We start from the raw sequence: 27,945 nt of genomic DNA, 5'->3' as shown, positions 1-27,945 counted from the left end.
ATTTTCTAATATATATTTCTGAAATTCCCACAAGGATTTCAACATCATATCTGAAATGTGAAAAAAAAAACCTTTGTGTACACACCTTTATTTGTGTTTAAATTCAAACAACTCAGACTAAACCTGATTGGTTCCAGAGCCATTGAACGGCTCTGATTGGATCCTATGATAATGAGCTCGCAGCAGAGAGCTTCGTAAATCAAATATGATGTGCGTGCAAATGTCCCTTGAATGTGCATATAAGTCTAAATTTAAACAGTATTATATAGAGCGATCGTGCCTCTTTAGGGCGCTTGGAGGAAACCACGCAATTCATATGGATTACTTTGGCGATGTTTTTTTGCGATGAACTTTTTGAAACGTGAACATCTTTGATGAATCTTTTCATCGGAGGGACATAAATCTCTCAGATTTCATTAAAATATCTCCTTTTTTTTCGAAGATGAAGGAAAGTCTTAGATGGTTTGGAGCATCTTAAGGGTGAGTGATGGCAGAATTTCAGAAACATATATTAGAAAATAAAGGCGTCAAGCTTGAACAAGTTTATAAACACCTAGCTTATTACAATTGTATCATGTAATGAACAACAGCCTAATCAACCAAAGTAGCATAACCCATATTAAACAACATATTTTAAATACTGCAATGGTTAATAATATTTGACAAAGGTTTGTACACTGTAAATGTAAAAAATGTTTTTCAAAATATCGTACTTTTCTAAATATTAAAATTATAAATACATAAATATTTAAAATATAACCATGTGTAGGCTTACTGTAATATAAAGTACATTAAAAACCTACTAAAAGTGTAATCATTTTGTTATGTTCTTACACAAAGTACACATAAAATATATTTTAAGTAAGAGTGACATAAGTGTGTTTTTTGTAAATACACTAAAACGTCACTAAAAGTATTCTTGTGTTTAGTATATTCCTAATAGCTTTCGACTTTAAAATGAGGGGAGTTCCTGCAAAACATTTATTCAATATAGCGTGTAGGTTAGATGAGTAAATAAATTCACACAACCAGTCATTTGAAAACAGCGTGAGTGATTCAGCTGTACAGCGTCTTCTGTCTTTGACCTCTTCACATCTGCTGCACGCTGCGATACAAGACTTAGCTCGCGTTTCGGTAGTTGACAGAATTGTCAATTGCCTAATCAGTCATTGTTGCATCGTCACAGAAATGTATTATTTACACGTCTTTTTAAGTCTTTCTGTACTCGTGCGCTCCAGAGGTGCTTTTCTGTGCGCTGCGGTCACGTCCAAAGCGCGCGCTGCAAACAAACAAACAAAGCTTGTTGCGCTTAAGTAGCCAAATACACACAAAATAACGTCAAAATGGTCGTCCTGGCAAGTATCCTCATAAGCATTGTCGGTTTTGTCTTAAGTTGCGAACGCATATGTATAAGCATTGGATCCGTGAAATAGGTCTTGTGACAGCAGCCTATTATATTTGATTGTGCTACTTTCAATAAACGTGGTTATTTTATTGGCTTGTGATTTTTAAATTCAGTATCATTAAAACTGAGTTAAATTTAAAAAGTCTTACAAAAATGACTTAATATTATTTAATAAAATAATAAATAATTATTACAAAGCAGTTTCGGTTTCGGCCAGTAATTTTCTTTTCGGTGCATCCCTAGATTTGTATGTAAAAATAAATGTTTTCAGGGTGATACAAGACCCCACTCTGAAATTATCTTGGTAATTATGGCTTCTTGCCACATATGTAAATAAATGAGCAGAAAATATGAATTTCATCATATTTTATTACCTCAAGACGACTCGCAGTCCCCGCTGCAGCGGTCTGTTATCAGTTCTAGCGGTTGTTGTCATTAAATAACAGACCAGATGGTGCAATTGATTCATAAATGAGAATTGCCGTTAGCCGAATAAAATTATGAATGAATGACGCATTCTGCTCTAACCATGGACAAGTTTTTGAAAAGACAACAAGTGCCAGGTAAACATAAAGTAGATGATGAATCTACTTCAAACATCACGGGCCTCATTTATATAGCGTGCGTACACTCAGATTTGATCGTAGAGTGTGTGTGCGCTTAAATCCACGCCAGCGCTCATATTTATAAAGACAGTCTTTGACGTGGAAAAGTGCTTAGCGTCACGTCAGGGTCTGAGCAGACATACGCACTTTTTATTGTCGAAGTAAATTATGATGATTGGTAATATTTTATATGTTAATGACATTAATTAGGAGTCGTTTACAAGGCAGAGAGCTGAAACCATTCAATTGCGTGCAAGTTGAAGATCATTTCGATACATAGACTTCATTTTTTTTATTCTGCAAAAGGGGGGCCCGGCAGAAAAAGTTTGGGAACCACTGGGCTACAGGATGGGAGGAAAAAAAACCTGAAAAAAAAAAAAATTGCAAATTTTTTTTATCACTAAACTACTGTCATAAAAAGTTATAGTTTTGTATATACATAACTCCTGAATAAAAATTTAAATGTGTTTGGACTGATTTAAAAAAAAAAAGAGTTTTGAACAAATTTGATTGGTTTGTCGATAGTGAGCGCAAATGCAGGTGATAAGCGGTTTTATTAAGCGAGTCATTGAGTGATTTCCACGATTCGTTCAAATGGCCGATTTATCAAGAATGAGACAGATGTTTGTGCATGGGTCATTGAATCTTTGACTCAACCGATTCGTTCAAAACACTGAATCATTCAAAACACGATTGAGTGTTGCTGTGAGATGCGCTATGCTGTGATCTTTGTTTGGATTCATCGGATCTATTTTCGTATGGAATTATTTTTGTGTCTTTATTATGCAAACAAAAATTCTGTGTTTGAGAGCAAAAGTAATTATTTTGTAATTTAAAAAAAAGGATTGCAAAAAAACTGTGTTTGAGAGCAAAAGTAATTATTTTGTAATTTAAAAAAAAAAAAAGGATTGCAAAAAAACTCTGAAATTGATGATAAAATTCTTTGCAGTGCCTGCAAATCTTTAAAAAAAAAAGTTTTCTTTGTGCACTTCAAAAACTTTTCATCACGAAACCACAAATATTGCTCTCTTTTCTGCCGTGTTTTTTTGCGAGTCTAAAACTTTTGTTTGCGAGTTGAAAAGTTTTGCTTGCGAGTGAAGCTGTGTCTCAGTGGGCGGTCTCTACGCATCAGGATAAAATGCCTATTTCTATTGGCCATTCTCGATTGAAGTGACAGGTTGACCACGCCCACTACGCTTTCCCGCCACTGCCGCCAGTCTGCCAGAAGAGCGAGCTTCTAGCAGCAATGGCCAGCAACCGCTCGTTTACTGGGTAAGTTAACTAATTTAACATCTTAAACTCAGTGACAAGTGAACTTAATTATTCTTTCTCATGCCAAGCCGGTCTGTTTTGACGTCACGGTGACTGATAATGTATATGTCGTGTGTGAGTGATGTCAACATAAACGTAATAAGCTAACACTTAACACCATCTTTTTAAACTTGTTAGTCCCCTCCAAATATTGAAGATATGTGAAATATGTAAGCTTTTATCTAAAGGTCAGTAGATTTCCCACTACAGGTGGTCGTGTTGTTTTTAAATGCTGCCTGTGAGCTAAACAAAGAATGTATGAATGAAGTGCCCAGATCTAAATCTTCACAACAAATACCGTTTCAACATGAAACTCACAAAAGAGACCTAAATTTTCCCTGCCTCTCCCCATAGCCTCTCAAATGTTGTATCCCCCCAGGATAGGGTTAAACATTCATTGTGGAGTGAGCTAATATATTTAGTAGCTAAATTGGATTGTATTTTTGTATATTGTATTTTTGGTTTTAACAGTGTTAAGATGGTGTTAAGTGTTAGCTTATTACGTTTATGTTGACATCACTCACACACGACATATACATTATCAGTCACCGTGACGTCAAAACAGACCGGCTTGGCATGAGAAAGAATAATTAAGTTCACTTGTCACTGAGTTTAAGATGTTAAATTAGTTAACTTACCCAGTAAACGAGCGGTTGCTGGCCATTGCTGCTAGAAGCTCGCTCTTCTGTCAGACTGGCGGCAGTGGCGGGAAAGCGTAGTGGGCGTGGTCAACCTGTCACTTCAATCGAGAATGGCCAATAGAAATAGGCATTTTATCCTGGTGCGTAGAGACCGCCCACTGAGACACAGCTTCACTCGCAAGCAAAACTTTTCAACTCGCAAACAAAAGTTTTAGACTCGCAAAAAAACACGGCAGAAAAGAGAGCAATATTTGTGGTTTCGTGATGAAAAGTTTTTGAAGTGCACAAAGAAAACATTTTTTTTTTAAAGATTTGCACGCACTGCAAAGCATTTTATCATCAATTTCAGAGTTTTTTTGCAATCCTTTTTTTAAAATTACAAAATAATTACTTTTGCTCTCAAACACAGAATTTTTGTTTGCATAATAAAGACACAAAAATAATTCCATATTTTCGCTGCTAAAATAGACAAAAACAGTCATTATTTCGTCTAAAATGTAAGTGACTTAATATTATTAACTTGTTTGTTGAACTGTCATATGAAATCAGTGTCACATTTTCAATCGTGAGGTGATGGTAAATTTAGTGATGGTCAATTGTCAGCTCTCTTGGTCGTCAGGTCGTGTGATGTATGTTGCTGAACTGTATTCAAATGTTATAAATATAAAAACAACACATTTTGAAATTTAACTGCAGTATGTCAATTTAGTTTATTTGTGTGTGCTGCGCTCATAGACTTTAGAAAACGGCGCTCATTTGTTTGATTTCTCCTCGAGAAGCTGCGCAAGCCTCAAAAGTTTAAGGTCCTTGAACCCTGACTGAGTCCGAAACTGTCATATTCGTTTTTTCATATTCGTCATTTGGTGGGTCTCAATTGTCAAAAACACCCCTCAAAATATTTGCTACGGATGCGAAAAATCCTGTAAATTTAGCAGTGTTAATAACAGAAAACGGAATGAAAATAAGTAAAAAAACAAACAAAAATTACAGTGGCATTCACTATAAACATTTATTATAAACGCCCAGACTAAATATTTCAAGCAAAACTGAAACTAGCGGCGTGGTAGTTACAGTGCCCTGAGCAGGAGGCAACACTGGCATTTCTTCTCCTGGAAAGTGGGTTGTTGTCCCCCTCCGTACAGATCACGTTCCAGTAGAATCCCCCTCGGTCGAAATCGCGATCGCCTTATACTGTTTCAGCTATTAAAATAGTTCAGTTTTGTATGTAATGGCGAATTTTCGAAATTTCGTTTCGTTTTTTTTATTAAGTTAATTTAGAAAAACGTTTGGAGCATTTTTTTGTTCGTTAGATAAGTTTATTCTTTCTTAAAGTAACAAGCAAGCAGCCAGCGGCAGACCAGCAGGCTGATCATAGCCATGTTTGATCAATTTAGCCTTCTCAAATCATCACGACTTGCCTAAAATACGATCTATAGATATAGCTACTAAAACAGTTCAAGCATATAACAATGTTTAAACGTTAAACTAGATAAATGTGCGCTGTATCCAGTAGTTTGTGCTGAGAGTGGAAGTTAAAGCCAGGACATGGAGGCGCCAGCGCAATCAATTGCATTTTTTTCAATGAAAACAACTTACGCCGTAATTTTTGCTCATAAAGTTAAGAGTAATACATCATTCGGAATTGTAAAGGGTCTACTTTTATTTGTGTGCACTCACAATATTAAAAAAACTTTTTATAAAATAAATAAAACAATGATGCGCCGTCTCATCTGGAGCGCTTCACAAAAATGAACCGAAAGTCAGCGAATACATGCCTCACAGACATGATAAATATATCTATAGAAAGCTTTAAATTACCACTTAACGAAATAAATCAAATCGATAACAAAAACTCTTTCATTATAATCAGTGAAGATGCACTTCTCTCTAAAAGCGCGTCAAATGAGGAGATGGCGAGTCAGGATCATCATCTTCATCTTTGCGACACTGACACAGAAAACACTAGTTTATTAGTAAATCATTCAAATATCTCCTTACTTTTCCCCCTGACACATTCATGGTAATTACGTTTGCTGGGGCTTTGCGGCAAGCTTCAGCCTATTGCGTGTATTTGAAGCAGAACTCTTCATCTGCGCTGACGGCGCTCTCTGCTGCTGCGGGACTCTAAACACCGTCGAGCCGCTCTTCACAGTCACTGCACAGTCTCGTGTTGTTTCCACCAGCGCGGCAAATTTTTTTCATCACTAATTGATGGATGTCTAAAATATAAAAATAAAGATCAATTGGCCTGATCGAAGCCCAGGGAATGCAGGGCTCTAGCGTTCCCCTCGGTAGAAATCACGTTTCCCCCTGACATTGCATCAAATTAACTATTTTGGACCAACTGCCTCACGGGCCGGATGAAATCTCCCGTAGTTTGCCCACCTCTGCTTTAGCTCCTGCCCTCTTTCGTCATTCTGGGCAGCATTGATGCAGGAATATCCTGAACTCAGTGACATCTTGAAGATTCTCCATCCTTTCGCGTCGACATATTTGTGTGAGGCAGGATTCTCAAAAATGACTGCACTCAAAAGGAAATACCGCAATCGTGCACAAATCGAGGATGATTTGAGGCTATGTTTATCAAACATTGAGCCAAGAATTGAGGATCTTTGCAAGGCAAAGCAGGCTCAGGTCTCACATTAACATCACATACCTGCAAGCTTCTGTAAAAAATGCAGATGATGCCTACTATTAGGCCTAGTAATAATAACAATAATAAAGCATAAATTAATATCAGAGGTCTGGTGCCAATTCCCAATTATAGCAATAGCCTAGTAATGATAATAGGCATATACTGATGATGATAATAATAATAACAACAACAACAACAATAAAGCATGTAACCTCATATAATTATATAGCAATAGCCTAGTAATGATGATAGGCCTTCTACTACTCATAATAATAATAATAATAATAATAATAATGTCTGCAAGCTCACATTAGAAGTCTGGTGCTACTGCCAATTATAACAATAGCCTAGTAATGATAATAGGCCTACCTACCGCTACTGATGATAATAATAATAATAATAATGTGGGCCTAAAAATAATATAATCTATCTATGCAAGGTGGTGTGGGTGGTGTGCTTTGGGGGGGCCCAGCTTGCAAAAGGTTGAGAACCCCTGCCCTATAGTGTGCTGGCTGCTTGAAAACTTTGGTCTCGCCTCACTGATCGCGCTGCGAAGCGCCTACAGACTAAACATCAGGTCGACCATCCAAGACTTCAACACTCCTTCAAACTTCTGACCAAAGAAACTTTCAAAGCCTGAAGATGCGCAAGAACTTCAAAGCATTACCACCCTTGCATCACCAGGAAGCCAACCAATCGCAGGAGGGGTTCCCCCAGAACGCGTCACGCAAGGACGCATCAGCAGCCAATCAACAGCTTCGGGATTCCCTCAAGCAACCATCCAGGGAACGAGCCAGCCTTCAACTCAACTTAAAGCAAGTAAACAAACAAACAAACAAACAAACAGACAATCTCCATGTCTTGCTGAGCTGATTTGAATTCATCTTTAAAAGGTGAAGATAGCAAAGTTTTCTATTTGTGATTTGGTCGAGTTTACAGGACTCTTAGAAACAATCATTCATTTCCGAAACGTTTGTATTTTTGTGTGTGTGTATGTGTGCTTTAATTTAGTAGAATAGAAAATAAACGTTTCATTTTACAGAGCAGTGTTTGCGTTTTGTATTTGATCAGTTACTGCCTTGAGCTCTCGAGCCCTTGCTACCTTGCTCAAAATTAATAAATTACAATTTTGTTTGTTTGATTGTTGGCCACGAAGTTAAGATAAACAAAATTGTTAAAATATGCTGATTTTAACGATTCGCTGGACGAGTCGTGGATAAAGTATAAATAAGGAATTTCGAATGAATATCAATTCAATCAGAGTCTTCAAGAGCTAATAAAAATGTTACAATTATGTACCATCTAGCGTACGAATTTGAGAAGGTTTTACTAAGGAAAGTGACAGTTGAGAGTATTAAGCATCCGTAACTGTACACTTCTGCAGGGTTTTATTTATTTAGTTACTGTGTATTTGAAGTGCACTTTTTTATTGTTGAAATTTTTAGTGGTAACAAACTATTGTATACTACAACATGGCACAGAATAGTACTTAAGTACACAAATTGAGACACACCTAATGTTTTTGACAGTACCCTGTTAAAAATGTTGGAAGTTCATAATTACGGAGCAGTAACTCTAGAATCTGTGTGATGTGGCAAGTAAATGTTTAGAAATGAAGGTTTGCACTAGATTTCTCTCTAGATAGGCAGAGCTGGTCTCTTTTTTAAAGCTGAAATTATAGATTTTTAGGAACAGTAACTTTTTATTTTCACTATTGGGATTAATAAGTGTATATTGTTTAACAGAATATTGTTAACGTCTTACAAATGTTCAGACGTCTTAACACACATTCCCATAAACCTCATACATACATTTACAACCTAAATGAGGAAAGCCTCAATACACCGTCTGTTGCTGTCTGCACATCCAGATACTTCCACTTTGCCTGATCATCAACATTATTAGTCTGAAAGCTTGAATAAATCATGAACATGTGCAGTTGACCAAGTATTATGTTGACTTTAAAGATGATATCTGCAAGAAGACATTGTAATATCAGTGGTGATCGTCGCTAAGATGCACTGTCTGTTCATCCTGACAGAAAATCTAAAGAAAACATTTGTTTTATGGTCTTAAAATTGCCAGCAGTTAAATGCTTTAATTACCACATCACGTATTGATACAGTTTTGTGATGCACTTGTGTGTTCATAAACCAATTTTAAACAGCTAGAAGGTTGTTGTAGAAATCACATGGGTTTACAAGTTGCACTGACTCAACAAGCAAATTTTCAGGCTCTGTGATCCCGACTTTCTGCCTTTGATCACTCATTAATCAGATTTTACACAGAGAGCAATTCTAAATTTAAATTAATATTTAGGGATTACCATTAATCGACCCACTATTGCCAAAGCAGATGAAAGCAAGTTTAACTCATGACTCAAGCAGTTTTGCCTTTGATTAAAATAAATTCACATAACCTCTCACATCTAACTTCATACTTCCCCAGTGCAATTCTTAGTTCATCAATATAGAAACAGCAGATTAGCGCTAGTGGACAAAAAGGTTTTTCAAAGGTTATTGTTTTGCCAAGACCATGAGACTAGGCCAAAGTGTATCATGCTCTTAATGAACCTGATTTTTATTTAATCTGTGCTCAAAGAAATAAAAAGAAAAAAAAAAAAAAAAGGTAATTTTATCATTTATTTTCTTTTAAGTACAAACAGTTTTCATAAATATTTACCTCGGGAACTGTAACCAAATGAGCAAATAATTGCTTTTAATTTTAAAAATATGCAGGTAAACACCCATTTACATAAATACAGACATTTACATATTTTCTGTGCTGTGCTGCCATTTTATTCATTATTTGTACAGTTTATTCAGTTAATGTATGATGGCTGCAAATCAAAGTGTCAAATGTCATTTATAAAACACTTTGTTTTTGTAACTGAAAAAAAATAAAAAATAATAAATAGAATCGGACATAATAAAAAATAACACAATCACCTAAAATCATATTTTAGGGGAGTTTTCATTGCACATGACATGATTGCCAACAAAAGCTTCTTCTTCTTTTTTTTTTTTTGTATTATGATATTCATGAAATGTACAGGAAAAACAGACGGATCTCAATAAATATAAAAATATTACAGTGTATAGCTGGCTACAATAAACCACCTGACATCACATGTGGTATTTTTGCAGTGGTACAGTGATATGCATATGTAAACATTTTCATTTTCCAAAAGGTATGCCGTTTTTCTCTTTAGGGACATATTTGAATAGTGCTTGTAAAAATGAATCATTAATAAATAGTTAAATAAAGATATCAACAGCTCAATGAATCTGGCCTGTCTCTTGATGCTGTTAAGTTCATAATTTCATTGTGCTCCACAACTGTAACCTTGTTAAGGCCTTAAATAGGTCTTGAGAAAACACAATGTTTCACAACGCACAGCGTTGTTTTAATGCTCTTTTGTTCCCCCTAGGTAGTACTCTTCTTATTAGACTAGGAGTAGTAGCGTTTTTACAAACTCTGAGAATGTAATAAATGTGTCCGCTTAACTTACTCTTCTATTACAAATTGCACAGAGTGGCTAATCATGGTCTGTTCACTACCTTTTGCCAATCTCATTTTGTCTGAGGAACTGAATGTTGTTGACGCTGTCGGCTAGCTCAGGATACTGCTCCACCGACAGCACGTAGTATCCATCGTAGCCTTGCACTCGTCCAGTGCTGAGAAGCTGCCTCTTCTCTCCCTCAGTCCATAGACGGGATCCTTCCTCTCCGTTTCGCACCCGCTGCTGCTCCTGTGCCCACGAGATGGCGAGAGCCCTCTGTCGGGCCAGTTCTAAAACACGCACTCGTTCCTCATCCAGAGATGCCCCGTAGCGCACGTGCAGGGTGAGAGCCCCCCTCTGAAACTCCACATCTGCGAAGCGCCGGGTGCGGCCACCTAGCACAGCTGTGGACTGCGACACCGTCACGTTCACCGCATTCTCAAGTTCTTTCCGTCCGCTAGTAAGCCGCAGCGCTGCCAGGTCCGCTTCAGGAGAATTCATTTTAACAAAGAAGTGCGTGTCTCTGCCATCTATGATAAAGTGCAAGTCTTTCAAGTAAAGTGCGCCATTGAGGATGTTGGCAACTTTGACGCAATCCTCATTAGCCAGGCTTAGTGCGCGAGTTATCACGATGCCCTTGTAAAGGGCCAGCATGATCCCGCGACCTATCAATGAATCGCTTGAGGCAAACCACAGCCAGGGTTTATCAGCCCTTTGGCTATGGCCGAACTCAACCTGTGGCAGATCCCCAAATGTTAGAAATGCTTCAGCTTTTCGGATGACATGCTGCTGGACTGCAAAGCTGGCCTACAAAAGAAGACAATAAACATTTTATAGAAACGTGTGGCTCTAGTTCCATTTTAGTTCCATATGGTGAAAAAAATATCTTCAAAGGGATACTACAAGATCTAAAAAAAAAAAAAAAAAAAAAAATATATATATATATATATATATATTTTATGTCAGTTTTAATGTGTTAACTTAATTAGTTATGAAAAAATAACGCAATTAAAATATTTTAATGCACTGGCCCCACCCCCAGACCTGTACGTCATCTTACATTTCATATAGTTGACTGCTGATAAATATGATGCAGGACAACAACTCCAAAATTTCAAGATATTGGGGCAAAAATTGCCCCTGTATGAGTTTTTGTCTATTTTGACTATTTATATCATATGATAAGCGATATCATACCAGCAGCGAAAGCAACATCACAGGAGGAGTCCTGTTTTTGTCACGAAGAACACGAGTGCAAATGTGATTTTCTACAACAGTTCAGTAAATAAGAAGTTAATATTGTGCAAAATTAAAACACAATATTGTGCATTTTGGTAAATTTTGCCAACGAAAATATTACCTATGAAGCCACAGCAGAACTGTTGTGCATCTCTGAGCAACACGGCGATAATTTGTTTCTGAACGAATCCGCGTTTTGAACGAATCGTGTGAACCAATGATTCAAAGAGAGAGCCGTTTACTGAATTCCTGAACGAATCAGCCGTTTGAACAAATCGACTCATAAAGATATTTACCACCATCTGCTGGTAGTTCTAGTTTCTTCTTTAGAGTACCATTTCATTTATTAAAAAATAAAATAGATAAATTAAAGTGATAGTTCACCAAAAATAAATAAATTATGTCATCATTTACTCACCCTCATGTTGTTTCAAACCTGAATAACGTACTTTCTTTTGCACAGCATAAAAGAAGGTATTTTGAATACTGTTGGTAACAAAGCTGTTTTGGTCACTAGATGTTTCTCGAATTATCATCTTTTAAGTTCCATACTTTATGTTAGGCCATTGTAGCCTAAACATTTAACACAATAATAGGTTTAAATGATCTTTTGGGGGTATTTTCACAACCAACTTTAGTTTGCGATTAATTAGATTAATTAATTGCAGCACCCTGTAATTAATTAGATTAAAAAATGTAATCGACTTGACAGCCCTAATTTTTGTACATCGTTAAACTAAACAAAAATTAGAAATGTTGCCTTGGCATCTAGCTGAAATCATTTTAACGGAGGGTCTATTTACACTAACTCCTCCCACCACCATGTGATTGGGATAGTCAACACTACAAAAGACGGTTGTCTAACGTCAGCTCCAGTGGCATAGATGGTAAAGTGCGTACCGCAGTCTTTTTGACGCAATCTACCCGGGTTTGAAACCCCCTTTTGCCACTTTTTTTCTTCTCAGTTTTTAAATCTCATATCACAACGGCAAAGGTATTTATTTTCAATAAAAATGAAAGAAATAATTAAAAAGTTGAAAATAAAGTATCGGGTAGGGTTAGGGTTAGGGTAGGTGTACGGAGAGCTTTATTGTCCCAATAAGGTGGCATCCATTTAATAATTTGAATTAAAATTATAATTTACACTCAATACGTTATTATTGCATACTGTTTTATAATGTACTACAATACTGAGGTGCAGATAATTGCCACTATTTGCATTAATTAGTATAAATAGCATAAAATCTAACGTGTCTAATAAAGTGTAAATAGAATCATTGCTATTTGCAATTAGTGTAAATAACATCCATCACTAAGAAAATATGCTATTTTCACTTAGTGTAAATAGCATCTAATTGCTATTTACACTTAGTGTAAGTATCTATTGCTATTTGCACTTAGTGTAAATAGATTATATCACTATTTACACTTTTAATTAAAAAATTTTTAATGAAATAATTTTTTAATTAACATTTCTTTTATTTCAAGAATTGATTTTTTTTAATGGTTTTAGTTTTAGTCAACTATAATAACACCTTTATGCTAGTATGTGAAGATATTCATACAAAAATAAACTTACTGTCAGGTCGTCCCACACTTGACTTTTGGCCAGTTCGTAGGAGGCTTGTGTCATCTCAGAAATGGGGACAGGGAAACCAGGGATACTATTATGGAGATGGAATCCAAATGTGACCAGCCAGCTGTTCACATCTGTAGCAAATATCAATGAATAAATTTAAAATCATAATTTGCATGAGGGAAATGTGCAATGTACAGCAGATATATTACTTGCAGGACTTATTTCAATATGTGGATACATTAGATGCAATGAATCCATGCCATACCTGTTAAGTAGTCTCTAACTTTCTGCACTTTACTTATAGGGTTGTTGTTTCGGAACATATAGAGATTGAAAGGGCCTGGATTCTTGCTGATTTTCTCCCACTGCATGAAGTCAGGTGCAGTCCAGCGACCCGACATGATGTCATAATCCCGCACTCCAAAATGAAGCAATTTTGTTAGAGGGTCATAAAGTCCTCCATGAAACCCAATCACCAACTGGATGTCAGGATTGGAGTCTGAGTAGACCTCACCATAAGCCGTATAATGAACCTGCTTGAGGAGAGTGCCATCGCTGCCAAAGACAGCCAGTGGCGTTCCTATGTTATCACAGGCGATGTAGAACTCCGCTCCACTGCTGATCTCCATTGCAAACAAGTGTCCCTGCAGGTCATAGTATAGAGAGGTAATCTGTGAGCTGGAATGGTTGTAGACATGCGTTATCCTGCTTGGGTAGCTCAGGTCAGCATAGAAGAACTGCAGATGTTGTCCCATGCTGGACTTTGTGGAGACTCTTCTTCCCAAACCATCGTAACGGTACTGGACTGACCAGCCACTGGATTTACTGTAGACACGTTCCAGGTGGCCATTGGAGTTGTACTGGAAGATCTCAGAGCCTCTCTGGCGAAGAAACCCATCTTCGTCCAACTCATACTGTAGGTCTCCAAGACGAGTTATACGGTCTCGTAGGTCATAACGTAGGGGCATGATTCGTGCACTGTTTGCTGGACTCAGCAGGTGTATGTTCCCGTTTAAGTCATAGCTGTAGCGCCATGTCATTTTCCCATTGAGGTAGACGGTCTGCAACTGTCCGTCCACGTCATATTCATAGCTATACTTGGTGGCATTGGCGAACGGGCCAATCTTCATCTCCCTCTTGGTGACTCGTCCCATGTCGTCATACTGGACCGTGATCCAGAAGAGCAGAGAACGGAAGAGCTCATACTGAATCTCTCGAACCCGACCGTGCCCGTCAAAGTGTTTGGTGTAAGTCATGACAGAGGTAGAGATGATCTGGTTGATGTCATAATAGATGACGCCAAATTTGCCGAACTGCTCCACCTTCCCTGAGATGTCATCATACTGATAAAGGTCAATAGGCAGCGGGGTTTCATTGATGACCCCCTGAATACTCGTCACACGCAGACTGCTGTCGTAAGCGTAGTCAAAGCGAGCGTTTACCATCCCGTCCTCACTGAAGCGGTAGATCTGCCGGTCTACCAGCGGGCCGAGCTGCCTGTATCTAATGGTGCATATAAAACCCTCACTCTGCAGATTGACCGTCTTCAGCACACCTGCCGTCTCGTCGTAGGTGAAGCTGACGCGAGTGCTGTCGTACAGAACCTCTGAGAGTTTGTTGTGCCAGCGGTACCGGTAAAGGACTCTCCGTCCTGTGCCCAGCTGTGCCACTCTCAGGAGCCTCCCGTCCTCACTATAGTCTACAGCGATGGAAGCGTTGCTCTCAGGCATATGGTAAAGGTTGCGGTAGTAAGACACCGAGCGTATGGTCTCCATAGTGTATCGTGCCACACTAGGCATAGTCACTGCAGAAAGGCCTCCCTGAGGGTCATATTCAAAAACGTACTGCCGCTGACTCGCCAGTATCAGGACAGTGGACTAGAACGAGAATAAAACAACTTGCATAAACCAGGGGAATTAAAATCAACTAATTTATATCAACTGTCACACTAGTTGGTTAATCTTATTAGGATACAAGAGTTTTTGGTTTATAATAGGCATAGTTCACCCAAAAATTACAAATCTTCATTTACTGGCCCTCATTTCACTTGTTGACAACCATCTTTTTTCTTTCCTTTTATCCACCTTATTCCTAAACGCAGAAGTAAGCCTATGGGCAAGACTTCCATTTCATTAGCTGCTATAGGGAAATAACGAGAAGAATAACAGCGTGCAGTAAACGGTAAAATTGTTTGCATTACAAACCAGTGTGTTCATAATTAAGATAATACACTAAAATAATATGGTAAGACACACCAATTTGCAGTATCAAGCAGCAAAACGAGTGGTTTTGTACAGCTAAAAATAGCTGGAAGCAAATGAGACCGGAAGAAAGACCCATGAAATTTACAAATGGCCCATTTTTACGTGAAGAATAAGGTGGATAGAAAAAAATACTTTCTAAGAAAAGTCAAAAGGATGAAATGATTCTAGCATGTCTTTAGACGCTTGATGGTCTACTTTGTAGGAAAAAAACAGCTTGGACGTAGATGCAAAATGTTTTCTTTTTTGTTCCATGGAAGAAATAAACATCATGTGTAAGGTGTGTATTTTAAAGGATGCATTGAGCAAAAGTGATTGAGTTAAGTCAAAAAAGCATTACATTGGTGGTAAACAGTGTACAGTATATGTGGTAGAGTCTACTGACAAAACTCTTGATGTCTACTGCATATCGCATACATCACTAAAAGCAATTTCCACTGGCCTGTACCTTCTCCAGATAAGTGTAACTCCAGGTCTTCCCATCAGGAAATGTTCTGGAAAGCAGACGGCCTTGTCCATCATACTCGGCCCTCTCTGAGACAGAGCCCCAGTGTATGGCACTCAACTGCCCATTGCTATTGCGGGTAAGGTTGACAGGCAGCAGCTTGCTACTTGGCATCCAGAGAGTAGGCTGACCTGCTGTGTCATAACCAATCTTCAGAAGGAATTTACGGTGATCATCATAGATCTTTTCTATCCTCAGCGCTCGGTCATAATCAACAGACAAAATGTTCCGTCCATTTACCTTGAAGTGCAGGCAAAGGAGAGACACAAAATTGGTATGGCAACAGCAAAATGGCAGAAAATTGACTTGAAAATTGGCAGATTTTTTCATCTGTCAGAGTTGCCTTGGATTCCGTCAGAAAGTTTGACTTGAATCTTTGTGTAAAAATGAGTCTTATGATTAATAGCTTAACTTTATAAAACTAAGCGGCTCAGTGGCACATTCAAACTATTAAATCACCTTTCAATGTAGGCAACATCAATTTTAGAATATATTTGTTTAACCACTGTAAAACTGTCATTTTTTTTGTACTCCTAGAGTAGCCAGGCGCCATCTTCATGCCACATTTACTTAATAGATTTAATTAGTAAGAATTCACATATAAATAAAAAACTATAGCAAGAAAGCTTGCATGATTTTTAAATTGCCTATTATGCCAGGTGCAATTTTCAGTCCAAATTTATTTAATTTGCAGCAATTCACATCTACAGTACACATAAAGTATAGCAAGAAATCTTGCGTGATTTTTAAATCGCCAATTATGACTGAGATCAATTGAACCTCAAGCTAGATGTCAAGTGCTTTGTGTTACAATATGGATAATAGATTTAAGAACCAAATTGTCCTATGGTTTCTTTCATCTCATAAACCATTTCTTTGTCTTCTATAATTGGACTTTATTACGTACTCGTAACTTGCGTCCGAACACTGTGACCTTCGTCCTCGTCTGCTCTTTACGAAAGCGCCATTCCACCAAGTTTTGCCCACTATCATCGGGTAGGGTCATGTTTCTTCGTGCCAGCGTAGGGGAGGATGCGCCAGCCAGAATGTGTGGCTCAGTCTGGTAGTGAGTGTTCATTCCATTGGCATACAGAATCCACAAGGAATTGTCGTAACCAATCACATAGTTGTTCTTCAGCTGATCTGCAAATTAAGAAAGACATAAATGACACAAGCAGAAAGGCTATAAAGAACAAAAACAAAACAAATAACATGAGAACACAAGGCTTACCTTGGTGTAACGTGAGGACATATTGAATTGCTGACTGGTTTGTAGTTATGGTTGCAGCTTCATCTCGTTCAAAACTTTCTCTTTCTACTGTAGAGACAGTATCCATGTCATAGGCCAGACTGGTCACCACTCCAGTAGGAAAAGTTACATTGGTCAGTCGTCCCTCTGTGTCATAGCTGAATGAGAGGGAGGGATGTTAAAAAGCTGTTTTTAATGCAATCCATATGAATATGCACTTTTCTACTGTTCTAGATTACTTCTGTGTTGGTATGTTGTTCCCTAGAAATGGTTCAGGTCCTCTTCCAAATGTCTTGGATTTTTGCCAATTTATCATCCACCAGGTGTCTGAGTACTTAGAAAAGTAATAGTACACCTCTCCATACTAACCAGCATGATTTTAGATATCATTCATGTCTGTAGCCAGAACTGATTACATGTAATCTGGATTATGTAATCAGATTCCAAACATTTAATTAAATTTTAAAATACTCAGAATCAAACTACAGTTACTTTTTTTTTTAATTGATTACATGATAGCAATAAATTTGTCATAGTTTCTCCCAAATTCTTCTTTTTCATCTATTAAATGTTTTGTGAACATTCACACAAAGGCCAGTCATTAATCAGGTGGCTACATAGTATTTGACCACTGGATTTACAAAAATAATTTCAGGTTTAAGAAGTGTTTCAACACTGTACTGATGAACATTTTATTTGAATTATCACTCAGTAGGTTATTTAACTATTTTATTATGTGTTCGGAAGGCTTTTGTCTTTCAAACGCATTAAAATGCACAAATTCACATTATTTCTTATTTACATGTAATGCAGGAATTCCCAGACTTTTTTGTCATCTGAAAATCTTTCACCAAATATATTTACATGGAGTACCCCTGAGATTTAATCATTTTAATGTTACACTTTTATGATTTAATTAATTATTAGTTTGTAATTACTGACTTAGTGTAATGTTTAATGCACTTCATGTTGTTAATTACAGCAAATGAAATATATTTTCTTACTCTTTGTGTTTTTACATTGATATGGTATCAGATTATCCTATTTAAATCACTGTGATAAACGAGTTAGGTTAAAAGTAATCTAAAAGTAATCAAAAAAGTAGTCTGATTATATTACTTAATGTGTAATGTAATGGATTACGTTACTAATCACATTTTTTTGTCATGTAATTTGGAATCAGTAACAATTTGTAAGTAATATACCCAGCTCTGTCCGGAGCCCAAATGGCGTTGGATGAATATGAGCCGATTTAATATTTGTTCAAATCGCTGACCCTCAATTCAAACAATAATAGCAATGTGAGTAGCAAGCAGAAATGCTCAAACACTCTTACTCATAGAATGTTGTCCATCCATTGGCAGTGCTCTTGGTTGCCAGGAGACCACTGTTGCCATGGTAAGTTAGCAGCACCTGTTCACGCCCCTGTGTGCCAAGGGTCTTCAGCCCACCACTCGAGCCTACAGTTAGCCAAATAACCTGGTTGTCAGGTGCAACGATGCGGACAGGAAGGCGGCTGGCATCCCGGCGAATCCGTAGCGTGTTCCCATGACTGTCGGCCACCGAGGTCAGGTCTCCCTCATTGCTATAGCTGAAGTTATATTTGAAGTCTCCAGTGATCAGGTTGGCCGTATGCTGGTGCGTGCCATTACTGTCAAACATGTACACTTCCTGCTCTGCGGATGATGCCACTTCATACAAGCCCATGCTGTTAAGTGCAGGCTTGTTTTTTCCGATCACTCGAATGCGAATGTTTCCCAGGTCGGCTACGTACAGGGTTCCATCCGGAGCTGCCACGAGAGAGGATGGCCCGTTCAGCCGGGCATCTTTAGCAAAGCCGTCTCCTGTTAGGTAACAATCACAGTTGACGTCGGTCTTGCAGTCGCAGTCTGAAGGCGCCCCCGCCAGGTGAGTGATCTCGCCATCTGCTGCCACGCAGCGTATACGGCTCATCTTCCTCTCGTCTGTCTCCGCAATGTGCAGCTCTCCACTGAAGGAGACAGCGATGGCACTTGGGGATTCCAGATGGGTATGCGTGGCTCGCTGTGTTTCTGTCACCAGGATGTCTGTAGAAGGCATGGGGCAGTGAAGGGGTCTGCCCGCTGCCACACTGACCTGCCCCTCCTCAGTGATCCGCAAAACCACACTGCCATCCAGCACAAACAATGAGTTATCCATCGGACTAACAGCCAGATCTGTCGGCCATTCTAAAGACACCTACAGGCAGATGAATAAGAAAGTTTTGTAGCTGTTATAGTTTATATATAACTCCACTTACATTTCGTGAGAGACAGATATTAGTAAATATAATAGTTATTTAACTCCACCCACATACATAATAGTTTTTTTAATTTCAAGCTGTATAAATTACCAATAGATATTTTTGATAACATTTTGCAGCAAGGTTGTATATGTTAACATTAATGCAATAGCTTTAGAAACAACAATTAAGAATATTTTTACAGCATATGAATCTAGATTATGCATCTGTGGTGTTGTGTTAACAAAGTTACCTTACACTCTTAAAAATAAAGGTTGTTTATTGGCATCAACTGTTCTATTAAGAACCTTAAACATCCATGGAACCTTTCAAATGCAGAAAAGGTTCTTTATAGTCGAAAAAGGTACTTTAAATTTCGAAAATGTTCTTCAAAATGGTTATTTTAGGAACTGTTCACTGAAAGGTTCTTTGGGAAACCAAAAATGGTTCTTCTGTGGCATCACAGCAAAAACACCCTATTGGAACCTTTATTTTGAAGAGTGTATTATAAACTGTTATCAATACATATTTTTGTGAATTTTGAGTAAAATATGTTTAAAAAATGTTTTATATTTCCCATAATATATTGTGTATATGAGCAATATATCGACCTTTGGCCTTCCCATTCTGCTATAGATTTTGGCATTAATATTGTATACTAAAATGTACTTATATTATATATAATATATATATATATATATATATATATATATATATATATATAAGTGAAATTAAATCGGAAACATGTACTAAGACCAAAACTCATTTAGGTCTCTCCATGGGTCATGATAAATGACTTGAGTGTGTTGATTTGAGCAATTTTCACTTTTCACCTGATGGATGTCCATAACGGAGTCGCAGCTCAGGGGTCGAGCAGAAGCAAGGTCATTGGACCCCAGCAGGGTGGAGATGATGCCGCTCTGATCCACCTTCCGGATCACAGTCCCATCCACAAAGTAGATCAGTCCGTTCTTGTCGACGGCGATCCCTGGAGAGAAGAGAGGAAGGAACGAAATGTGCGGGTCACACAGCTGTGCTCTTTGCTTGCCTGATCCAGGCAGCGGGTACATGTGTCGTGTTTGGCTTCCCATTATTCAGGTCACTGCAGAAAGCATCGCCCTCAATTATTCACATCTTGCCTCCCACTGCTGAATTATTTCTTAAGGAGAAAGTGGAATAGGATGTATTAGAACATCCCTCCCTCCCTCCCTCTAGCATTTCAGCCTGTGTTCGCTCTCTCTCACTCCGTCTCAGTCGGTCCGTAAGTCTGCTCAGGGTATTTGACAAAAGCATGGAGTGGGAAAGCATCAAACCCACTTTTAAACCCAAATTATGAAAGTGTGGGTTGCTATAGTAACTGCCGCTTGGAAAATGCATGCCTAGCTGAGTGGTAGCTCAGAGAGTTTGTGTGCCTGACGAAAACAGTGAAGTGAACTGACGTTATGGCAGAAATCTCAGTCCCAACCGAGGAAAAAGCATGTATGCATCAATGGCTCTGACTTTTTTATAGTTGAGGCAGCCAGAATGTAGATCTCTGCACACATCCCATCAATTCAACACATTACGTACCCATCTACACAGGAAATATGATACCTAATATATCCATCATTCAGTGCGTGCATTCGTGTGTGAATGACATTTCATTGAAAAACAATGAAAACATCTCTTTTTCGGCATGACGAGATTATATGCTGAAATAAGTTGTCTATATTCACCAGAAAAGTGTGACGTTTTATAATTTATGTCGGTGAAATCACGAATCGTTCAAAGCAGCTTCATCAATCCGTTGTGTCTGGCTCAGTCAAATAATTTAGTACCTATCCTGGGGCTGTCAGTTTCCATTTCCCTCGTTGAAGCGCCAATCAAAAACCTCACTACATAATACAGTGTTAAAAGCTCACAGAGCTTTGGGATGATCTTTCATGTCAATCAAAGTGTGTCGTACGCCTCAGAAGATTCATCGCAGCCATTCCAGAAGTTTGAAGAACCCATGTTTCTCAACTCCTTCCTTGAGAAGAATGCACGACCCTTTTGATTGTTAGTTTTAATGATCCTTTAATAATACCTTTGGGTCCTGTGAGGAGAGCCTCGGTGGCAGGTCCTCCGTCTCCACACTGAGTTTCATCAAAAGGAAGACAGTGATCTCCTGTTCCCGCCACCACCTCCACGTTCTGCTGGGACTCCGAGCCGGCCAGGAGCGCCTGCGGGCTGTAGATGCGTCTGGAGTTGGTGTCGGACACATAGAGCCGCCCCATCACGGGATCCGTGGTCAGGTAGTAGCGGTGAGCGGGATTGTTACTTGGGGAGAGACATATAAACAGTGGGAGTTATGAGCGAAGACATTAGTTTGCTGTCAAGCCGAGCCAGTGCGACTCATAAATTATTGGTCTGACATTGCAATTGGAGATGGCAGATGAAATGAGAGACTGATTAGAATATTAATATCATTAAAGACGTTGAGAGAATCGCAGCATGTTTTTTTCCGCATCTATCAAAAGGGTGTGAGCTCCTGACAGATGGGAAAAAGAAAAAAGAATGTGTGAAAGGGAAGTAAATGTGATGTGACTGGAACGTATTTGCGGAGGCTGTGATGACGACTTCAAGACTGCTAGATCATTTCAATCATTCCTGTTCCCTTGCGGGGAAAGGTTCTCTGCGATGCGGTGATGATATGCATATCTTAATGACTGTCAACAACTGATGGCTTTTCAGAACGCTACGCTTATTTGCATTCATTAATTCTGTCTCCCAATCAGCCTGCTCCTTTCTGAACGAGTTAGTGCGGCCCCTCCAGACGTGCCATTAGTGGTTAAATGACCAGTCGAGTCAAGACTTCGTGCATGATGGTGTGGAGATCTGTGACCTTCTCCTCTGGGATCAGGCAAATCTTTTCACGTTTTATCAAAAGCGGTTTTAGGGCTATTCTTGCACGCTGAGTGTTCTCTATTCGATCGATATCCTGGACTGTTTGGAAACCAATTCACACTTAGAGGCACTGGCCTGTGTAAAATCCAAATGTGAAAATGTGAAACAGTGGTACTTCTTTCAGCTAAAGGCCCAGAGTGTCTCTTACATGGCTTCAGTAAGTCTTTTAGACAGTCAAAAAAAGGTGATGTGCAAACATCTCTCATAAAATGTGCCTTGACATCTTCTGGGATTAGTAACCTGGGTTAGTTTTCTACAGACACCCTTTGGTCATTTAATTCCATAAAAAAAAAAAAAAAGTGTCCAAAAGGGTCGGAACGAGTGATGTTTGTTGAAAGTTACCCATCTAAAATTTTATACACAATACATGAATGTCTTTTAAAACACCAACTTTATGTGACATTTACTAAATGTAACTTACCTGTGTCTGAAATCCTTATTTCTTTGGGTAGTTTGAAAAAAGGAGGGAAACATATTTTTAGACAAGTTTAGGTATAATAGCACATACTTATTCTATTTACTTCTCATAACCACTTGTCCATCAAGTTCTGGTGAATACTGTATGTATTCTCCATAAATCGTATACTGAGGTTACAATACCTCTAAAATTAATCTTTAACAGTGTCTTCATTTTATTTATATAGTATTTTAGTATTTATTAATTTTAATTTAATTGTCTTTTAATTAATTATTAGATTATTTAATTTTTAATATTTTGAGCTTAAATTTATATTTAAGTTTTAAGTAAATTTAAGTTTTAGTAATCTTGTTTTTCTTTTTCTATTTACATTTTTATTTTAGTTTTCATTTGAGTTATTTTAGAACTTCAATTTAAACAAATATTTCAGTTAATTGCGGGAGCAACATTAATTTATTTATTTATTAAGTTTTTCTTCTGATAAATATATTTTTTATTTAATTTCAGATATACTTCAATTAATGAAATTTATTTGTTATTCGGTAACACTTTATTTTAAGGTGTCCTTGTTACACGTTGCATGTACTTACTATTATAATAACAATGAAATAAGGAAAATTACACGCAAGTAACCCTATAAACCAAACCCTAATTCTAACCCTAGCCTAGTAAGTACATGTAGTTACTTAATATTACTCAGTACTTAAATGTATAATAACACTGTAACAATGACACCTTAAAATAAAGTGTAACCTAAAAATCTGTGTATTTCAAAGAGAGTAGATTTAAAATAAATGAACATCTTTAACAGAGTTTACCTTTCTAACAGGCTAAAGCAGAACTCCGTCTAAACGTCTCTAAATTCATCCCCTTTCAACCACTGCTGCTACAGCTATCAAAGCTCTGTTTACAGATTCACAGCATTCAATAATAACTTTCAAGACAATTACTGTCGGACTTCAAAAATCACCTGCTGTGAGAATTGGTGTCGCTATTATGCAGAATTTCAAGGCCTCCTTTTTGTGAGGACTATAAGGTTTTGTGGATTAAAAATAGTTATGCTTTTAAATGTTTTGTAGAAAGACAATGTCTAGATGCTGCCTCTCAGCATGCTGTGATTTGTCACAAAATGTTTCCTCAGGTATTCTGCCAGATTTCCATGCAGCTGAATTACCCATCCAGTTGTGCTCACTCACCTGAGCTCCATGACACTGGTGACATTGCCTGACGGATAGATGCGTCTGATGTAATTGAAGTCGCCAACAAACAGGCTCCCATCGATGCCCCATGCGAGTGCAACAGGAGCCAGCAGTTTGTTTCCCTCCGCCTGCCCATTACAGCTTGGACAGGAGATGCTTCTGCGTCTGCCATTCCCCATTATGGTGCTGATGATGGGAGGAAGCTGGGAGAGGAAGACGTTCTCACCATTTCCCTTATACAGGATCCCTGAGACACCAGAAAGAGTGGGAGAAAAAAAAAATAGTTTCTCAAAAATAATGATTTTCACAAAAACAAAAGTCACATAGACCCAAGAAGAGAAAATTACTACTACTACTACTACTACTACTAATAACAATAATACAACTAATAAAAATAAGATTAAAATGACAAATGCTATTGCAAAAAAAAAAACAAAAAAAAACATTATGCATGAACGTGACTCATTTGTTTTATACAGACAAGCACAGAAATGCTATTCTTATCTGACTTCACAACCTCAAATGCTCTTGTAATCTATAAGAGGGATGGGGAAAAAAAAGAGCAGACTTTTTTTTTTTTTTCTGGCTGTAATGGAAAGGCTTGAGCATATAACTCAACTAAAGATGAAAGTTCCTACCCTGGACATCACTATGAAAAGGGGGCACTTAGCGCTGTGATCTTCCCGAACTTCCGTTAGAAACTCCATTAATGTGGACATTGAAGTAGCACTTTGATGAGGAAGCTCCAAAAAGAATTAAGCTGCTAAAGGCATCTGAGCTACCATAATGAACATTTTCATTAATATGGATGATTAGACTTCAACTTTTGAAATAAATTGAGCACTTCTTGAGCAGTCTAGTTTTAAGCAGAATTACATCTTTTTTATTTGATGTTGCTCTTTGTTTTTTTTTTTAGCATTATTTTCCTTTCAATGTGATTTGAAATGAAAATGAGCAGAAGGATAAATATATTTCATCTGCATAATATGAGCTATGCTATAGTTTGTGTCAATTCACTAAAAATGTTATTAAAAAATGTTAATTTTCTACATTTAAAATAATCTACTTCTTAGTCATATTTTTTTTTATTATTATTATTTTAGCACATAAATGTATTTGTCTCATTATTTCTCATGTCATTTTCCAGCAACTATTTTATAACATGTTCAGAGAAAAGCTTATGCCACACAATAGCAGTTCTTCTGGCAAAACTATGATTGAATTTTTTAAGCAATTTGTGTTTGTGCTGTCAAATCAGAGAAAATCCGTCTCAAATGTGCGATATCCAAAAAAAAAAGAATGTGGTCCTCAGGCATTAAATGTACCAACCGGAGACATTTCGATCACCTGAGAGGTGATTGTCTACTCTGTGTGCTTTATTTTCCAGTCCCTATAGATCTCAGCTTCTAAAACCTTTGATCGTTTCAATCATTTTAACACCACTTTCAGTCCAAGACTGAGCGAGGAGCTTGGGTCATTACAGATAAATATTTCAGTCCTGTGAAAATTTAACTTGTTTCTTTTTGGGGTTGGCTTCAAAGAGGAACTTCAAAGGGAAGTGCCATGCCCAGGGCCATAAATTATTCATACTGAGCAACATGTTAGACTTCCAACACTTGCTTTGGCCTATTAATCACATCAATAACGCTGCACTGAACTACACTCCCATTGGCTGGCCACTACAACTCAAGTTCAGTAACTAGCTACCTCAGTGGCTACACACCATCGTCTTTGCTTTGTAATTGGTTCAGAGGCCGAGTTTTATTAAAACTATAGGAGTCTGTAACTGTTCAGTTTCAAATGTTTTGTCATTTGTCTTCGGCACTATTTCTTTGAGATTTTTTTTTTTTCTTTCTTGTGCAAGACAAACCAAAGTGTCAGAAGCAGAGCAGAGAGTGTGCTTTAGCTGTTAGTCAAATTTAATTGTAGAGCGCTTTACATTCATACTTTTAGTGGTTTTAGAGTGGTTTTAGGGCTGGGTGATATGACAATATATAACAAAGCTAAATGATCTCAACATTTAGATCTAGCCTTATTGTATTTGTTTTGTGTAGCAGATATATCAGACAACTGAGAGAATGTAATTAAATTCACAAAAATGAAGTAACGTCTGTTGTTTTCACTGAAAGATCGAGGTATGACATTTTGATTAAACAATATGAGACTGAATAAAAAATAAATAAAAATGTTGCATCTTCAGCTACATCCCCAGCCATTAAAAAACAGTCATACACATTCAGACAGAAATCTTCTGCTGTTGCATTGCATCTTGCGCTGTTTTGAGCGTCCTGCCACGAGCACTGTGCTTTTAAAATAGTATGTCATGCTAAACAATAGTCTTTGAAAAACATGTCAAAAACTTATCATTCAGTTGTACTCTGTATAGCTGGTTTTGAACAAAAGAAAGCTGAAGAAATGTGAACCTGAAAACAGCCAATTATACAGGCCAACTAGATGATTTTCAAAATATGTAGATTTGTGTCTATCCTGAATGCACTGTGTCACTGAAGAGACAAATCAAGTGCATCCAGTGCCAAGTCTCCTCTTTAGTGTGATGACTGTCACTTTAGCAGCAAGCGTGGTAAACTGTCATTGGCTGATATCAGCTGTTAATTCACAGAGTGCTTAAATGACCCAAAACCCTCTGCAATTCTGAACTGCATGCGAATCATGGCTAATGTCTTCCCATGTGCAGCTAAGCAGGGTGCATAGCAATTTGTTCCTGCTTGATTAGGCCCCGCCATTGATTAATTGATTGAGAGGAGGACTGGAATGAAGACACAGTCAGAGGGGATCTTGAGAACACCCGGCCCAATAGAAGCTGCTGTTCTTATTCAGAGGTCTACAATGTACCATTAAGTAAGATGAATAGGTCTGGGTGGCTGCTTTTAAGTGTGACTCAACAAAGCCACTGACCTTGACAGCAAGACAAACCAATGACACTTCTCACTTACTCAAACTGCGATTGCTGTATTGCATTGCCCTAATCTCATTATGCACTGCTCACACTACCACCACTGTTCAAATACTAGAAGAAAATAATGAACTACTTTATCTACAAAGATTTGACTGTAAGTCCTGTGCAAACCCTGTTCAACAACAACAACATTAAGACTATATTGATTGTAATAATCGACATCGCTGCCACAAAGGCATTGTGGGTGTTCTGTATGGTTTCTTACTAACAATCTTCAGTATCTTTATGATACTTTATTCCATAGATATGGTTCAGCACAGGTCTATGCGATAAAACCAGTTGCTGTCTGCAACAAGCCACACAATTTAAGATATCCATAGCACAAACTGTGTGTAAACATTCCAAGAACTTCTAATTACATGCAGCGTCAAAAAATAATTACATTTAAAGTGCATGTTTTTCATTAGTGTTTGTCATTACCATGCAGCATGGAGGCTGTAAATTGTGGCCTGATTAACTTGTGACTTTATGGCTAGACCTTTAGGTGAGAAGCAGTCGATTTGTTTTGGCCACTCTCAGCTACATGTTAATGTCTATGAAGTACAAAAAACTCTATAAATGGAAATTTCATTCAATGTCATCTACAGTAATGCAATGCTTATGCTTATTGATTATTCACTGAGCAAATATGCTGATCAAATAGCAATGGGATAAATAAAACTATTTTGTAAATGTCAAGCAAACAAGCTGAATATCAAATATTCTAGGTGTTCAGCAGCATTCATAAAGAGGTGTCAGACTAAGCAGTCTGCCATATCGGAAAAATTCACCAAAAAGGTTAAGGATTGACACCTATAGTGGGGTCCAAAAGTCTGAGACAACTTTTTTTTGTTTTTGTTTTTTCCTAAAATTAAACTTTTAGAATTTAACATTCAAACATTTAAATGTCATAATATGAATAAGAAATATATTTCTAAGGAACAAATAAAATGAGAAAATAGAAATAGTGAAACATTTTTACTGGACATATTTTTCCTATTTCAACTTAGTTAAAACAAATCATCAGAAATTTGAAAATATTTCAAATGAAGTTGAGACAAAAAGAAGAATCACTAATCGCATAAGCAGCTTAGTAAAACTGATCATGTGATCTCATTTGTACTGATGGTTAGTTATTCTTGCTTTGTTAAAGGCAAATTTGGCTCATTCACATATCATGATGCAGAACATGATGATCAGGTTTTACACAAACTTGTGGAATTCACACTGCTTGAGTACTGCTCTCAAAATTTTC

The 27,945-nt window shown here is 37.6% G+C and overlaps 1 protein-coding gene across 7 annotated transcripts in view; it reads right to left on the bottom strand.

The window, feature by feature from the left end:
* Nucleotides 1–9,235: 9,235 nt before the first annotated feature.
* The window catches only part of si:dkey-237h12.3 (teneurin-3), a 148,958-nt gene continuing 130,248 nt past the window's right edge, over nucleotides 9,236–27,945 (bottom strand). For all 7 annotated transcript variants that reach the window (XM_058797083.1, XM_058797084.1, XM_058797085.1 and 4 more), the window contains 11 exons: nucleotides 23,732–23,981; nucleotides 22,539–22,559; nucleotides 21,258–21,490; nucleotides 20,026–20,180; nucleotides 18,269–19,149; nucleotides 16,915–17,090; nucleotides 16,591–16,826; nucleotides 15,627–15,923; nucleotides 13,183–14,794; nucleotides 12,918–13,048; nucleotides 9,236–10,906 (listed from right to left, as the gene is read on the bottom strand). In XM_058797083.1, the coding sequence (XP_058653066.1) occupies nucleotides 10,154–10,906; nucleotides 12,918–13,048; nucleotides 13,183–14,794; nucleotides 15,627–15,923; nucleotides 16,591–16,826; nucleotides 16,915–17,090; nucleotides 18,269–19,149; nucleotides 20,026–20,180; nucleotides 21,258–21,490; nucleotides 22,539–22,559; nucleotides 23,732–23,981 (4,745 nt within the window). In that variant the 3' untranslated portion in view covers nucleotides 9,236–10,153. The remainder of the gene's footprint in view (nucleotides 10,907–12,917; nucleotides 13,049–13,182; nucleotides 14,795–15,626; nucleotides 15,924–16,590; nucleotides 16,827–16,914; nucleotides 17,091–18,268; nucleotides 19,150–20,025; nucleotides 20,181–21,257; nucleotides 21,491–22,538; nucleotides 22,560–23,731; nucleotides 23,982–27,945) is intronic.

The sequence above is a fragment of the Onychostoma macrolepis genome, chromosome 14 (assembly GCF_012432095.1).
Source record: "Onychostoma macrolepis isolate SWU-2019 chromosome 14, ASM1243209v1, whole genome shotgun sequence".
Classification (NCBI taxonomy): Eukaryota; Metazoa; Chordata; class Actinopteri; order Cypriniformes; family Cyprinidae; genus Onychostoma; species Onychostoma macrolepis.
Note: the sequence above shows the minus strand (reverse complement) of the source record. Positions and strands in the feature narration are given on the sequence as shown.